At 44.1% G+C, this 17,487-nt stretch overlaps 1 protein-coding gene across 1 annotated transcript in view; it reads left to right on the forward strand.

Moving 5' to 3' along the window:
- Positions 1–959: 959 nt before the first annotated feature.
- SVIL (supervillin) overlaps positions 960–17,487 on the forward strand; it is a gene marked incomplete in the record, with an annotated part of 193,364 nt that continues 176,836 nt past the window's right edge. The window contains 1 exon segment of the mRNA XM_073629849.1: positions 960–1,207. Coding sequence (XP_073485950.1) covers positions 1,147–1,207 — 61 coding nt within the window.

Raw genomic sequence — 17,487 nt, forward strand, 5'->3', positions numbered from 1 at the left:
GAAAACAGCTTACAGAGTCTAAAGGCTTTATATGGGCGATCCAATCAGGTCCGCCTGTCAGTTTTTCATGCAGACCTGTTTGGCAGGTCCATGCATTTTTATGGACTTGTGTCCATTTACACCCGCATACCTCTGGGTCCGATCCATTCTGCAAAATAGAAAAAAAAAATGTAAGGGTATCAGTCCTCTTCCATTTAGGCGGATCGGAGGGTAGTCTGGTGTAAGCGGACAGCAGAGTCTGTTTTAGTCCCGGCCGCTCATGGAGCAGAGCGGGGTCTGTCCATGTCTGCTCTGCAGGCACACATGTCATCCGCCAGCTCCGATCAGCTGGGGATCTGGGAGCCGATCAGAACGGGATCCACCCCATGTGAAAGGGGCCTTGGTGTGTTTTCTTTGGACAGCAATGGCCTGAGTAGAAGACCTTTACCAGCATGTGGTAGAGAAGGACTGCATTCCAAAATACCCCCTGCTCAGAGCTAGAGATCTCCAGACAGAGTGTGGGGACGTGGGGTGATGGACCTGTGCAGAGAGACCACTATTTCCACAAAGCCAACGAGGGTGGTCCTTTTTCAGCATGCTGGCAAGGGATTAGCTTTTCAACTCACTAACTCATTATGGCTGCCTTTTAAAGAAAATGAACTTACTCTTTGCACACATTTTTTGTTTTGATTCACGTGGAATGCATTTGACTGATTTTAAACTGAAAGTTGACTTGGACTTTAATATCTGTGGCTGGCTGTAGCACTAGTGTGATAATCTGATAGCTAGGAGGAGCCCAGTACACTCCTTTTTTTATTTTCTAGTCTCCTGTACTTCCTGCTGGTTTTTTCTTTTCTTTTTTTTTTTTATATATCTGTCATTTCTGAAGCATGTGTTTTAATTTGGCTGGAGTTGGAGTTTTCAGCATCTCTCCGTCCCTATGACCCAATCCGCATTTGAGTGCCTAATTTCTGTTTGTAATCTGATTACTGGCTTGGGTTCCTCCAGCTTTCCAGCCCATTGCTATGCGTTCGCTGTGCTCAGCCTCTCCAGCCTGACAGGCTCAGTGCAGTGCTGGGAAATTGCTCTCTCCTGAAGCTCTCTGGAAGCATCCTGAGGCTTTGGTTCTGTCTGGCATAAGGACACTGTGCTACTGGCAGAGGAACAATGTTTAGGAACCGATGGATTTCCAGTTATATGGGGAGTGTCCTCTGTCCTGAGGACCCAGGTTAGTGCCTTCTTATGTCATGAGAAAAATGAATATGCATTGATTTATTGGCCTAATACATGTAGCACACCCAAAAGGCTTGTTCGCTATGATGAAGGGCAATGTGCAAAGTGTAGAAACCTGTAGCAACCTGTCAGGATTAGTCTTACTGATCCCATAGCCTTAAACTAGAATCTGGTTGCTGTAGGTCACTATGATTTGCATATCATCACTTTCTGAACAGCTAATATATTGAAGCCTTTTATAGAACAAGGTTTGTATCTTTTGAACATTTTTCCTTCCTTTCCCCGTATACCACAGACAGTAGATTAGAAAAGCTCTCTAATGAGCTTAAGGGGACTTTGCCTCATTAGGGTTAAATATGTTAGAATGCTTAATCCAGATTTAGTTGTATTTTGTGCTTTTTCCGGACCACTTTTGCACTACTTCCAAGCTTTGATTTATTTGTTCAAGCATCAGATTTGGATTTATCTGGAGTGTGTGCTTCCAGGTGAAACCCATTCAGTACACAATGACTGTTTGCAGATTCTAGAAGAGAGAGAAGCTAAATCACAAAGGAGTTGTGTACTAATTGCTCTGTACACCCTGCAGCTGCCATGCAGTGTTCCAGGTCTCGTTTCTCTATGCAAAAATGCAGACATGAGAATGGCAGAACCTTTTTGGGTCGCAGGATGGTGTAAATGTAGCTATTTTTCTATGTTGACCAATTAAGGCTAAATGCACCAATACAATAATGGTGGTTAGAATATGATCTCATAACATTAAAGGGTAAGTTTAACTTTAAAAAAATAAAAAATACATTTTTTTTTTTTTTTTTTTGCAGGTAAAGTGCATTTACTATTTTCTTTTTATTTTTTAGGAGCCTGAAAAGCATTGCACCAGCATTCAGCATATAGTCTGTAGGTGACCTGCATGGCATCAGCTCAGTGTGAGCTGTCTACCCATACATCGTAAGGCCAGGCAGTTTCACACTGACAGGAAAACTCGAACTACCACAGCGCTCAACAATGCCTTGGTAGTTCATTGAGAACTACAAGCCGACAGCTACAAAGGATGTCGGGACTTGTAGTTCATTCATTCACAGAACTCTGTGCATAAATGATGCAAACCGCGTGGGCGGAGCCCCGCAAGGCCGTGCTCTTTAACAAAAGAAAAATGACAAATTGGTGCAGGGAGCTTCTCCCCGTACTGCTGTCACAGGGAGAGAGGGCAGCAGGGAGCGACTGCAGCAGTGGGAACTTGTTACCTGTTCCACCTGTTTTTAGGGTGAAATGGGTAACCTATTCCCAAAGGTGACCTTATTTAGTGTGTCCTTAAAATGAATACTTCATTTTGGTACTGTAGTTATTACAAACATAATAGTAATTTGGTAATGGCTAGCATTACCAAATTACATTATTGTTTGGAATAAAGTACCAAAATACTAATTTGCGTAGGAAAAAAAAAAACTCCTTCAGGTGAGCTGCTTCATGTGGCCTAGGCAAAGATCCCATGATCAGCAGCTGCCGAGAGTTTTGAGTCTTTTATGCCACTAGAAGTACGTGGAGAGTTTTCTTTCAATTGGACAGAGCCTGCCTGGTCTAGCAGACCTGTAAGGAAGAACAAGGTACAACAATGTGCTGCATTCTTAAGTGGGAAGTAGAACTTGCATATGGAACACAAAAATATGGCTGCCCCTGTGTGTCGTGTCTCTGTGGGTGTGTGTATATTTTAAACACATACACAACACCATGGGTTGACACTGTTGCGGTAGAGGGATCTGACTCTCCCTCCTTCCAGATCTTCTAGGGTGTTGTGATTAGTGTAGGTAATTAGATAAATGTTATAAGGTTGAAACACCAGTGCATAATCATTGGTGTTTGGTGACTTGACCTTTCATCATTGACACCCCTTTAATATACTACAGTACTATTGGATTGAAGTAAATCATGTCTTAATGGGTATGGAGAGAGGTGAGCAGATGATTGGACATTACGAGGTTGTTGTACATCCGTGGTATTCCGTGGCTTCCTGGGGGTCTTTCTCCCTGTGCCCCTGCACTTGCCCCAGGAATATTTTTAGCAATTTATGCTTCCTAGAGCTTGCAGTCATTGAATCCCCTTAATTACTCTCCTGAAGAAGCAAAGTTCATCTTAGAAACGCGTTGAGATAATCAAATTCGCAATAGAAAACTCCAACCCTTTGAAACACCTCAGTAGCTGCTGGATGGGAATAAATATGTAATTGAGGCACTATAGTGATTGTATTTGGGAGCATAGTTTTTAAACCATGATAATTACCGTTAAAGTGTACAGAACAAGAATGTAGATGTAGGGCTTCTGACTTGTTGCATGCATGTCCTAGGTCAATATCAAAGTACTGAAGCAGTTGGATCAGCAGAAAAACCCGTCAACTAGCATTTGCAGAAGGCATTGAGCAGTGGCAGTTTGTATATTCTGACACAAGTGCCCTGTAGACTGACCTCTTGTTCTCCATGTATGTTTGTTCACCAAATACCCAACCCAGATGCTTAAAGGAGTTGTAAAGGCAGAAGGCTTTTTATCTTAATGCATTCTATGCATTAAGATAAAAAAAACCCTGTGTGCAGCAGCCTCCCCAGCACCCCCTAATTACCTACCTAAGCTCCTTCTCAAGCAATGTCCACAATCCCCTCAGCCATCCAGTACACTCCTCCTGATTGGCTGAAATAGAGCAGCGGCGCTATTGTCTCCCGCAGCTGTCCAAGTCAGTCAGCCAATCGGGGGAGAGGGGGAGGGGCCAGGCCGGGGCTCTATATCTGAATGGATATACTGAGCTCTGACTCGGCTTGGGTGACAACCTGTAGCAGGCTGCTTACTGAGGGGCACTCAAAGGTGGGAGGGGCCAGGAGCAGCAAAGAGGGACCCGAGAAGAAGAGGATCCGAGCTGCTCTGTGCAAAACCAACTGCACAGAGGAGGCAAGTATAACATGTATGTTTGTTTAAAAAAATAAAAGCGAGCCTTTACAATCACTTATATTGAAACTTGTATCAATTCCATATACAGTGCCTTGAAAAAAGTATTTATACCCTTTTGAAATTTTCCACATTTTGTCATGTTACAACCAAAAATGTAATCTACAAAGGAGGGTACCGCGCTAGAAAAAAATCAATTGAATGGATAGACTTATAGACAAGCGGCACCATACAGTGCGATAACACAGAAAGTCCAATAATGCTAAAAAGGCATATGTCAATGGGGAACCATTCCCCATTGATAACGTCTGCTGATGACAAAACGCGTCTGGAGGAAGGCGCGTAGTCACCACGCGATCGGAGTAGTACAGGCTCCGTTTTTGTTTAAGCCGGCCGGCATTCTTTTATGTGATGCGAACTTCTTTGAACTGTAAGTGCAATACTATATTTTAATAAACTATGTTCAGACGTTATTACACTATGGCCAGTTCTTTTTTCTCTTGAGTACCCTATTGAGTGAACTAACACTATAGCGGCACAGAGGGAGCGATCTGCACCATTTGAATCACCATCCTATTGTGGTCATCTGCAAGCTTAGAGGCCTAGGCTGGGTTATAGCCATCTGCCTTTTAACCTTGTCTGGTAAGCAGAATCTACAGCTACGGTGGTTGGGCACTTTTTACATTTGTGTGTGAGCACTGCGGTGATAAGGATATAAACAATTTAAAGGATCTTCCTTGTTCCCATATCATTTTTGTGGACATATACAGCCAATACAGCTTTAACATTACAACCAAAAAAGTAAATGTGTTTTTATTGGGATTTTATGTGATAATTGCGAAGTGGAAGGAAAATTATAAATAATATTCAACATGTTTTACAAATATGTGAAAAGTATGGCGTGCATTTGTATTCAGCCCCCCTGAGTCAATACTTTGTAGAACCACCTTTCGCTGCAATTACAGCTGTAAGTCTTTTTGGGGATGTCTCTACCAGCTTTGCACATCTAGAGGGTGACATTTTTGCCCATTCTTTGCAAAATAGCTCAAGCTCTGTCAGATTGGATGGAGAGCTTCTATGAACAGCAATTTTCAATTGGTAAGATTCACAATTGGATTTAGGTTTGGACTTTGGGCCATTCTAACACATGTGGTATACAAAGTATATGCAGCGCTGATGAACTTGGTGATCAGTTAAACAAGTGATATAGAAACTAAATCAAATTTCCATTGAAGAAAAACAATGTTTTAGTTTCTTTATCGCTTGTTTAACCGATCACAAAGTTCATCAGCGCTGCATTTACTTTGTATACCCTATCTGTTTGAATTTTTTTGTATTAGTCTTAAAACGGGCTAGCAGCTGTGTATTGTTCCACATTTTATATCAATTTTCACATATTTTCTAGCGCTACGTTGGCCTTGGGGCCTATTTTTTTCTACATTCTAACACATGAATATGCTTTGCTCTAAACCATTCCATTGTAGCTCTGGATGTAGGTTTACGTTTGTTGTCCTGCTGGAAGGTGAACCTCTGCCCCAGTCTCAAGTCTTTTGCAGACTCTAACAGGTTTTCTTTTAAGATTGCCCTGTATTTTGCTAAATCCATCTTCAACTCTGACCAGCTTCCCTGTCCATGCTGAAGTAAAGCATCAACACAACATGATCCTGCCACCACTATGTTTCACAGTGGGGATGGTGTGTTCAGGGTGATGTCCAGTGTTTTCCGTCACACACAGCGTTCTGCTTTTAGGCCAAAAAGCTTTCTTCTTTCCACTCTTCCATAAAGGCCAGATTTGTGGAGTGCATGAATAATTCTCCAGTGGAAAGATTCTCTCACCTGAGCTGTGAATCTCTGCATCTCCTCCAGTGTTACCATAGACCTCTTGGCTGCTTCTCCGATTTAATGCTCTCCTTGCCCAACCTGTCAGTTTAGGTGGACGGCCATGTCTTGGTAGGTTTGCAGTTGTGCCATACTCTTTCCATTTTTGGATGATGGAAGAACAGTGCTCTGTGAGATGTTCAGTTTGGGATTTTTTTTATAACCTAACCCTGCTTTAAACATCTCCACAACGTTATCCCTGACCTGTCTGATGTGTCCCTTGGTCTGCATGATGCTGTTTCTTCACTAAGGTTCTCTAACAAACCTCTGAGGGCTTCAAAGAACAGCTGTATTTATTCTGTGATTAAATTTCACACGGTGGACTCTATTTACTAATTAGGTGACTTCTGAAGGCAATTGGTTCCACCAAATGTTAGTTAGGGGTATCAGAGCTAAGGGGGCTGAATACACGCCACACTTTTCACATATTTATTTAAAAAAAAAAAAATCGAAAACCATTTCATTTTTCCTTCCACTTCACAATTATGTCCCCCTTTGTGTTGATCTATCACATAAAATCCCAATAAAATAAATTTACCTTTTTGGTTGTAACATGACAAAATGTGGAATAATTTCAAAGGGTATGAATACTTTTTCAAGGCACTGTAATCTGTCTATTAATTTTGAATACGCTAGACAAAAAGCACACATTCTTTATGTGCCTTCAGGAGTTTCATATATCAGTAGCAGCGGTGGTGTTCTGTCTATCCTGCAGTCATCCTGGTGATTTTGCCTGCATACAGATAATTGCCAGATCTCCAGTTAGGTTGGACTTCCCATACAGTATCACCTGCCCGCCCACTCATACCTGTGTTCTGGCAGTGTATTCTCAGTGGAAGGTTGGGCTTGGGGGATGGTGATGGTTGAGTAGCCTATGGGAGTGCAGCACCAGTTCCAATAACATGGATTATTGGACAGAATACCCAGTGATCCATCAACAATGGATTATCTCTCCAGCAAGTAAGGCCAAGTCCATTTCTTGTTTTAAGCATTTGTCAGCGGTTTTGTGGTGGGCTCATTTGGACAGTCAGGAGATCGCTTGAAAAGGCATATCCGTGCAGTCAGTATTTAACCACTTCCCGCCCGGCGTATAGCAGATTGACGGCCAGGAAGTGGTTCTGTTATCCTGACTGGGTGTCATATGATGTCCGGCAGGATAACATGCCGGCCCACGGGGGGCGCACATCACGGTGTGTCAGTCTGACACGCCGCATCTCCGATCATGGTAAGGAGCCTCTGACAGAGGCTTCTTACCATGTGATCAGCTGTGACCAATCACAGCTGATCATTGCGTGAACCAGGAAGTGCTGGTAAACAGCATTCCTCGGTTTGTGCTGACAGGGAGAGACGATCGGCGGCTCTCCCTGTCGGGGGGGGGGGGGGTCTGTGCTGATAATCAGCACATTGATCATCAGCACAACCCCCATCAGATGTGCCAAATCAGTGCCCAATAGCTGCCAGCCAGTGCCCCTCAGTCTCCCAGTGCCTACCACAGTGCCAATCAGTGCCCAGCAGTAACACCTGTTAGTACCTCATCAGTGCCATCTATTAGTGTCCATCAGTGCCGCCTATCGGTGCCCATCAGTTCTGCATATCCGTGTCGCCTATCATTGCCCATCAATTCTACATATCAGTGCCAACTCATCAGTGCCGCCTCACCAGCGACTGTCGGTGAAGGAGAAACCAAAATTTTTTTTTCAAAAATTTTTTTTTAGTTTAGCAAAAAATAAAACCCCCAGAGGTGATCAGATACCACCAAAAGAAAGCTCTATTTGTGGGAAGAAAATTATAAAAATTTAGTTTGGGTGCAATTGCACAATTGTCATTCAAAGTGCGAAAATGCTGAAAGCTGAAAATTGTCCTGGGCAGGAAGGGGCGAAAGTGCCAGTTATTGAAGTGGTTAAAGTAAATCTGTAAAAAGCTTGGACAATTAAATATTTATTTCAAAAATTAAAGTTCATCCAGCAGCTAAAGTTATATGCAAATTTTGCATGAGCGTGAAACCAAGCTAGATTTCCATAGAAAAATGCTAGATTTATATATGAAGTCTGCTGCTTAGACCAGCTTTTCTCAACCTTTTTACCACAGAGGAACCCTTGAAATAACTTTCTAGTCTCGAACTCCTGCAAAAAAATTACTATAGCTATAACTCATGATACATTAGTGTGACAGTCAATGGGAAGAATGCGCCTTACACGTGTTGTCATTGGGAAGAATTATTACCCCCTTTACAGATCGATAAAAAGATCAATGCTCTCAGAGGGAACTTATCTGAAAGGCAAAAAATGCTCATTGTTGAAGGAACCCCCTAGCAACCCCTGGAGGGACCCTGGTTCAGAAACACTGGCCTAGATCTTCATTATAGACCTTCGGTGTTATAGACAGCCTTGTTGACAAATAGGGTGAGTTGGAAAGGACTGAGGCTTCTCTTACATGGAAGATTTGGATGTGCATATGACTTCAGCTGCTAAAATCCCTGGATCTGCTGTTCGCTTCCACATGTGCTTTACACTGAAGGTGACTTTTGTTCATGTTTGTGCTCATTTTTAATTGCTCGGGTTTGACAGGTTTTCTGATTAAGTAATATACAGATTTTAAAGCTTGAAACCTCAGTCCTATTTAATTAGGTTGACATACATAAAAAAAAAAAAAAAAATAAAACCCCAAGGGTTTGCTTCTTTTTTTTGTGTGCCAGGCCTGCAAATTTAGCATTTTTAACGCTTCATTGAAACTGACATGAATGACTTTGGCGTGGCCTAGTTATTTTATCTATAGACTCGGGTGTGTGATTTGTGTACTGAGCTGTGAGCCGCATTCACAGTGCAGCTACAACTGTCCTAGAGTGTCAGGGATGATATGTGAGTGCAGACCAATCCTGCTTATTCAGTTCATAGCCAATCTGTGCCTTGCGACAGGTGTGTGCGGAATCAGGTGTGTGTGAATTCATGGAATTCCAGCTGTAAAGCTGCACTAAAGTCTTTCACTGAAGTGACTGCAGCTAATCATTTGCTAGGCTTAGAAAAGACATGCTTAAAGCCCAACTAACCTGCTCTATTCAATTTTGAATAGAGCAGGTTAAACTGCTTAAAGAGAAGTCATAGGGATTAAAATGTAGGGGAACAGTCCTCGATGGTAACCTTAACAGCGACAGATTTAATTGCTATCTGGTCCTCGCTGTCCCGATGACACCTTTTCCACCCATTTATTTTTTTTTGGTGTTGCAGAAACCGTAAGCAAGGCTTAATCTCCACCCGGTTGGGGCAATAGAGTAAAAACCTGTTCTAATCTTTCCACACTGTATCAAAAATTTAAAAAAAGGGGTAACCTTAGGGCTTTAACGTTTGAGGCTACATTGAGACACCCAGATATCTGTGGCTAGACGTTGCCTCTGGACTACGGCTATACTTTGTGCTATGGCCACAAACAAACTGGCTGATTACCTGCAGCAAGTTTTTTTACACCCATTACTCAAATTGCACAAATGCCTGCCGTGGATGCATTAAAGATCGGCTGAAAGGGTAACTCCACTTTCTTGGGGGGGGGGGGGGGGGGGGGAATCCAAATCTATTCCTGAATTTTATTCAAGCACGCAGGTCAGGTGGGGGGCAAGCGAGCGTGCATCCCTCCTGGACCATACAAGGCCACATGCCCTCAACATATGGGATGCTTTGGTGGGGGGGGGGGGGGAGATGGGGGGGACGACTCTGTGCCCCCCACCCCAAAGCACCTTGTCCCCATACTGATTTTTTTTTTTTTTTGCTTAATTTTGATGGGGGTTCCCCTTCTGGATCCTCACAGCCCAAGTTGCACGCCAAAGTTGGATCGGTTAAGATGATGATCCGACTTCAATGATATTCAATGGGCAGCAGTAGGACCAAAGTAGCGCAGGAACCTTTTTTTTTTTTTTTGTGTTGGACCAGTTAAGACACGTTATGTGACAGGTGCTCCCAAAGTTAGAGCGTATGTCGTACCAGTGTGAACCAGGTCTTGGTGCACAGCTGATTTACAATGATAAAACTACTCCCATTAGACTCGCTTTCCTACATGGACACAGAGAAACACAGGGATTTCTTCATAATAAAGGGTAGGAATCTGCAACGGCGTTTGTTAAAACCATGTACATAGATCACCCAAAGGGGAATTTTTTTTTTTTTCCTCAACAAAAGTGGAGTTACGTTTGAAGGCTTTATTCTCCATGTGCATTGTATCCTACTGTGTAGCATTAGCGACATACAGTATTCAGCACTGTGTTTTGGCAGCTGTACAGGAGACTTCCCTTCTGCTGCTGGAAAAAAAGATGCCTGTTTTTGGGGTTTTTTTTTTTTATATATAGCAAACATGAATAGGCTTACCTGCTCTGTGCAATGGAATTTCAGAATTGGCCCCAAATATCTGCTTCTCAGGCCTCCGCTGGCACTCCTGGCTCTTCTTCTCCTAGGCCCCTTTCACACTGGGGCGGTTTGCAGGTGCTATTGCTCTAAAAATAGCACCTACAAACTGACCTGAAAGTGCCGCTGCTTTGTCTCCAATGTGAAAGCCCCGAGGGCTTTCACATTGGAGCGGTGCGTTAGCAGGATGGGTAAAAAGTCCTGCTAGGAGCATCTTTTGAGCGGAGAAGGAGCGGTGTGTATACCGTTCCTGCCCATTGAAATCAATGGGGCAGCGCGGCAATACCGCCGGCAAAGCGCCTGCAGAGGCGCTTTACGGTGGTTTTTAACCCTTTCTCGGCCACTAGCAGGGGGTAAAACCTCCCCGCTAGCGGCCGAATACCGACGGTAAAGTGCCACTAACAATAGCGGCAATTTACAGCTGACGCCGACCCCGCCCCGGTGTGAAAGGGGCCTGAGTGTGCCCCCATAGCAAGCCGCTTGCTATGTGGGCACTTGTGCTGGCTTGATCCTGAGCTGCTTCTGTCTATGGACACAGAATTTGACTTGCCCCCCGCTGATCCCTTGTCACAGAATTTGACTAATGCCCTGTACACACGGTCGAATTTTCCGACGGAAAATGTACGATCGGAGCTTGTTGTCGGAAATTCCGCTGGTGTTGGCTCCATTGGACTTTTTCCATCGGAATTTCTGACACACAAAGTTTGAGAGCAGGCTATAAAAGTTTCCGACAACAAAATCCGATCGGTTAAATTCCGATCGTGTGTACACAAATCCGATGCACAAAGTGCCACGCATGCTCAGAATAAATTAAGAGATGAAAGCTATTGGCTACTGCCCCGTTTATAGTCCCGATGTATGTGTTTTACGTCACCGCGTTCAGAACAGTTGGATTTTCCAACAGCTTTGTGCGGCCGTGTGTATGCAAGACAAGTTTGAGGACAACATCCGTCGGAAAAAATCCATGGATTTTGTTGTTGGATTGTCCGATCGATGTCCGATCGTGTGTATACAGGGCATAACAGTGGCGTGGTTGAGGACTTGGGTAAGTATAAGGGGGGGTATGAGGGGGGTGATACTGCTACCCAAACTAATTTTACAAAATTGCAGGGAATGCATCGAGGTGAAAAATGTTTAAGTTTTAGAATCCCTTTAAAGTGAGCTTGATAATTTGGAAATATGGGAGCTAGTATTGCTGGCCAGTTGGTAAAGGTGCAGACTCCAGACATCCTGGTTCTGGCTTCACTATGTAATAGAAGTAGATGTTGTGAGCACTAAGCTTTGATTGTACATGAGAAGGTCTCTGACACATTCCTACAAATGAACATTCTGCTCCAGCACTAGTCTAAAGCTAGCCATACATTGAGTGTATAATTTCAGCCGGGTCCTAATGTTGGCACCCTCCCATTCAACATTCTTCATTGAAAAATCAAAGCAACCGGGTGAAAAAATGTTGACTGTACAGCAGCTGCATCCAGTCAGATATTCTGACAGTCTCCTGAACTGGCTGTTAAAATAATAGCAACCAGGGGACACTGTCCTTCACTGTATGAGGTATATGGACTCCTCTGTATGTGTATGGCAAGCCTATAGTTGGCCATACACATGTTGGTTGCTATACCATGGAGACTTTTTAAGCTGAGCGGTGACCACCTCATCATTATGGCAATAGCAAGACGCAAAGTTCCCCTGGGCACTCATATAGGAAGGGTTTAGATTGTTTGGATAGGTTCTAAACCAATAAGCCATATTTTTTCATTAGATAAGCAATCATCAGGAGGAGTCACTCTGCTTTCAAGCCTCCCCATTCCAGTCATTTAAAGGTATACTTGAGAGCGCATACATGATTGTTACAGCCAACCAATACACGACTCTGGGGTGTTTATATTGTATGTGCATTTCAACTGCCTTATGTCTGACTAAAGAAACATAGTTATGGCGCTAAGCAGGAGGAGGTATTTAAATAAATTGAAATGCTGTATATGACTGTATATAACTGTATGTGACTAAATGTTGAAATGCTGGTTGTTCAGATTCAGGTTTGTCTCTCGAGGTACTTTCCAGTCAAAGTGGACGTTGATTGCTTTTAATGATAGACTGATTTATAGGATTAGATAATGAATTCATGCAGTAAAGCAAATAGCAGTGTGCAAAGTACACAGCAAATCTGGCAGCCAATGAGAACTTGACTGGAAATAAAGTGGTCGGTTCTGTGCTATAGTTTTTTTTCACCTGATCTTTGCCTATTGCACTTCCTAGTGATTTACACATGTAAATGTTACCATGATTGTTCCGAACCCTATATTACCCTGGCTCATATTTTAATAGCACTGAGTAACCCCCTTGCTCTGGAGCTGCCACGTAAAGAAGGGGCACAGACTGCTGATTCGAAGACTTCAGTAATGGATATTGTTTACATGCTGTCATTCTGGATGTGTTTTACCAGCTGTCCCTGATTAATTAGTTGTCCGGTGCAGCCTTAGGCCAGCATCACATGGTCCTGGGTACAGCGGTTTCCGAGGCTTGCTTATAAAAACTAGGGCAGTTGGAAAGGTGACTTTAGCCGTAGTGACCAATCAAATTCTGTTATTTTGGAGAAACTATTCTTAATTGAGAAATATTTCCTCCCCCAGGTTGCCCCTTCCGACTTCTCTGCCAAAATCGATGGCACCACTATCAACCCTTCCTTGCATGCCAAGGTGTTATCCTGGACTCTAGACTCTCCTTTCAGCCCCACACTTGAACACTGTTCAAAGCTTGCCACCTCAACCTCCACAACATCTTCAAAATACGCCCCTTCCTAATCAATGACCCCAGAAAAGCTTCTAATTCACTCCCTGGTCATCTCCCGCCTTGACTACTGTGACTGCCCCATTATTGGCTTACCTTTACATAGGCTAATCCCCCCCCCCCCCCTTCAGTCCATCAGGAATGCTGCTGCCAGACTCATCCACTTTACCAAGCGTTCAGTGTCTGTAGGTCTTGAGAGGGAGCCCAGGGTGGCCCATAATATCATTGTACCTTGAAAGGGTGCTTTTTGGATTGCCATTTGGTGATTCTGCTTTCCCACCTACCCATTCCAGTCATTTAAAGGTATACTCGGCATAGCTACACATACATGATTGTTATAGCCAACCTGGTGAAATTTTAAGAATTAAGCATTTTTATCTGATACATTCCCTCCAGTGTGGGAGACATTTTCTCAAATGGATGCATTTAGGGTTAGTTGCACCTTAGTGCTCAAGATGGATTTTGTCAGTGTGAAATCGGCCAAATATGCCTGTGCAATAGGCATAAGAACAGCAGCTTGTAGCCTTCACCAGATGTGACAGGGTGACAACGCAGGACTACAACTTGCAGACAGGGACATAGCATTGTCACTCCATAACAAGAATAAACATTTAATTTAATGGCAGGATCACATGGCATGAGCTATTGAAAATACTCATGAATTTCACTTGTTTGGTCACTTTTGTTACTGTAATGCTTAAAGGAAATGGTGATTAGTACCTACAGTAGAAAGTGCCAAGAGTTTCTTAGTGCAATTTTAGAAGCCATTTCAGGGGTGTCATATGCAGTTTCATTACGGGCCGCATCAGCATTATGGTTGCCCTCAAAGAGCTAGTTGTATCTGTAAGACTAAATGTATCCAGGGCTTTTTTTTTTTTTTTTTTCCTCGGGATATAGGTGCAAGAACTCAACCATGCCCCTCCACCCAACCACATTGAACAGTTGGTGTGGCCAAATTGCACCATCAGTGGGAGGATATTAACCCCTTTACACCGACTGCCTCCTGGTTCCTTAAGAGGCGGACATTCTGGTCATGAGACTGCGGTGATTGGCTGTCACAGCGGTCACATGACAGGAAAGCTTCCAAGTATCCATCAGGAGCTTACTGATCCCTGCCGGCTACCATGCTGGGAGTGCGCTCTCTGCGCGGTACGTGGTTTACACAGGGCCACATAGTTGTGGCCGCTCAGCGTTCATGCCCACCCACCAAGAGGCCGCATATGTGTACCCCATCATGTCCCGGGCGGTGACGTCATAAGGGGTGGGGTCATCAGATGACATCACCCGGTGACCACGCCCCATGCCTAATATAAGTCGTTGCGCACACGGCATTTCGTAAATACTCGGGAGAGAGCGTCGCGTCCACATCGGAAGAAGACCAGAGGAAAGAAGGCGACGGAAAAGACCGGGCCAACGCTAGCAAAGGAGCAGAAGAGCGAGAGAAGAACCGGAGACCGGGAGAAGAGGCTGGAGAAGTCGGAAGAGACCCCCCCCAAGTCGGAAGAGACCCCCAGAGCTGCCTAGTAAATTACTTTAAAAACCAGTCTAGTGTATTTTTTTATTGACATCCCCCCCCCCCCCAGGTGAATGGGTAGGGGTATACTCATTCACATAGGGTGGGGGCCGGGATCTGGGGGCCCCCTTATTAAAGGGGATCCCGGATTCCGATAAGACCCCCGCCCACAGACCCCGAAAACCAAAGGCTTGTCGGGAAGAGGCCCTTGTCCTAATCAACATGGGCACAAGGTGCTTTGGGGTGAGGGGGCTGCAATGCGCCCCCCTTCCCCAAAGCACCCACCCCCCATGTTGAGGGCATGCAGCCTGGTATGGTTTGAGGGGGGGGTGCTCGCTTGTTCCCCCTCTTTTCCTGACCGGCCAGGCTGCGTGCTTGGATAAGGGTCTGATATGGATTTTGGGGGGACCCCCACGCTGTTTGTTTGGTTTAGGGGGTTCCCCTTAAAATCCATACCAGACCGAAGGACCTGGTATGCTCTTGGAGGGGGAACCCATGCCGGTTTTTTTATTTAAAATTTGGTGTGGAGTTCCCCCTCAAGATTCATACCAAACACAGTGCCTGGTATTGACGGGGATCCAAGACGGATCCCCATTCATTGAAGTCGGACGCGTCTCTAACTTCAAGTCACAGGGCAAAGTCGGTTCCAAAGCAGGATGAGTGTCGTGTCGCACCAGTGTAAACTCGGCCTTAGAATGGATAGAGTAATCTGCTGTATTTCCTTAAGCCAGAAGGGTGAATGAAAGATCTATGGGCGTATGACCAGCTTAAAGCAGTATTTATCCCAAAAGTAAACATATTGTAGCTTTCCACTCCTTAGATGTGATGGCTGCATTTGTTTTCTTTTTAAGCTTGCTTTCTTCTATTTTCTATTTATGCTAGCAGCATGAGGAATAAATGTCAAATAGCAGAAGGTATTCACATGTCCCATTTCCCTAAAATAAGAGGATTATTCTTACTTTCAGGAGCATGGGTTGTGCCATGCCCAAAGTTTTTCTGAAACTCCTGCACACTGGATGTTTTTACAGCTGCTCCCAAGGATCCCAGTTTTCTTTCTTGAATAGTGAGGAAAAGTTTAATGCTGTGTACACACGAGCGAAATGTCAGTCAGAAAGTCTGACAGGAAAACCGGTCGTGTGTACAGGGCATTAGGGTCCATGCAAATCGGACTTAAAAAAAAAAAAAAAAAAAAACCTGTAGAGGCAGCTCAATGTTATCCTATGTGTCTATGCACATTAGGATGTTTGGAGGCAGGAAAAAAAAAATATTCTGGTGTGCGTTTTTGAAAGGAGTTTTCTAGCAGAACACAAGCTAAAGGCTCCTAAATGCCTATACAAAATGCTCTACATTTATGTTTAAGCCCAGTGTACATAAACCCTAAAGCTATGTACAGACTATCAGATTTTCCGACAACAAAACCGTGGATTTTTTTTCCGAAGGATCTTGGCTCAAACTTGTCTTGCATACACACGGTCACACAAATGTTGTGGGAAATTCTGAATGTCAAGAACGCGGTGACGTACAACGAGCCGAGAAAAATGAAGTTCAATAGCCAGTGTGGCTCTTCTGCTTGATTCCGAGCATGCGTGGACTTTTGTGTGTCGGAATTTCCGACAACAAGTCTTGTTGTCGAAAAATTTGAGAACCCGCTCTCAAACATTTGTTGCCGGAATTTCCGACAACAAATGTTCTATAGAGCATATACATGGTCGGACTTTCCGACAACAAGCTCACATCCAACATTTGTTGTCGGAAAATCCTATCGTGTGTATGGCCCATAACACTTATTTTACATTTATTTCTGTGTGGAGCCCCATATTTTCCCCTCGCTTCCTTTCCCTTTGACTGTACAATTATTGGGTTGTATTGTTGGTGGTTATCAGGGCTAAGGATGAGTTCCAGCGTGTTCGCACAGCCCACGTGCAGAGCCCGCCAGGAAGTTGGCACTGCGCCAATCACAGGCAGTGAGACATTTCCCAATCTCTGCAACTGCGGATCGGGAAATGTCTCACTGCCTGTGATTAGCACAGTGCCGACTTCCTGGCGGGCTCTGCATGTAGGCTGTGCGAACACGCCGGAGCTCATCCTTAATCGGGGCAGAGCACAGACCACAAAAAACATTTGGGTATATTTACGAAAAACTAAAGTGTAAAATCTGGTGCAGCACTGCCTAGAAACCAATCGGCTTCAAGATTTAATTACCAAAACTTAATTTGAAAAAGCTGAAGTTAGAAGCCGATTGGCTGCCACACACAGGCTGCACCACATTTTGCACTCTCCAGTTCAAGTAAATAAACCCCATTGTCTGAGTTTTAGCACGGCCTCCACTCTTCTAAACATGTTTGTTTTCTCTGTCTCTTGTCGGACAGATTTTCCATCACTTCATGTCCTTACAGGAAATAAGGGGAAAGCTTTCAATATGGAAACAGATGGCAGTAAATACTAGAAAAAGGCTCCTAACCCTTCCCTATCAAAAGAATGATGTTGATGTGCCATTTATATGAATTCAGCGTAGGAAGCAAAGTAAGAGTGTGACCAAGCTTGTGAATGAAGCCGTAGAGGCGTGCAGGAAAGTGGGACATTAGGCTGATGCATAGTTTGTGTGCTGGCACTTGTCCATAGGTGAAGGTCAGTGATACGTCACACAGGAAGATTGATGGGTCTGGTGTGAACTAATAATATCCCTTTAGTTCTAAATTGAATGTCCCATCTAGCTAAATTCCAGACAGGCCAAAATGGAGGAGTGTGATGTGCCAGTCGTTAGTCATCGGTGTTACG

Source organism: Aquarana catesbeiana, linkage group LG05, assembly GCF_042186555.1.
Source record: "Aquarana catesbeiana isolate 2022-GZ linkage group LG05, ASM4218655v1, whole genome shotgun sequence".
Taxonomy (NCBI): domain Eukaryota; kingdom Metazoa; phylum Chordata; class Amphibia; order Anura; family Ranidae; genus Aquarana; species Aquarana catesbeiana.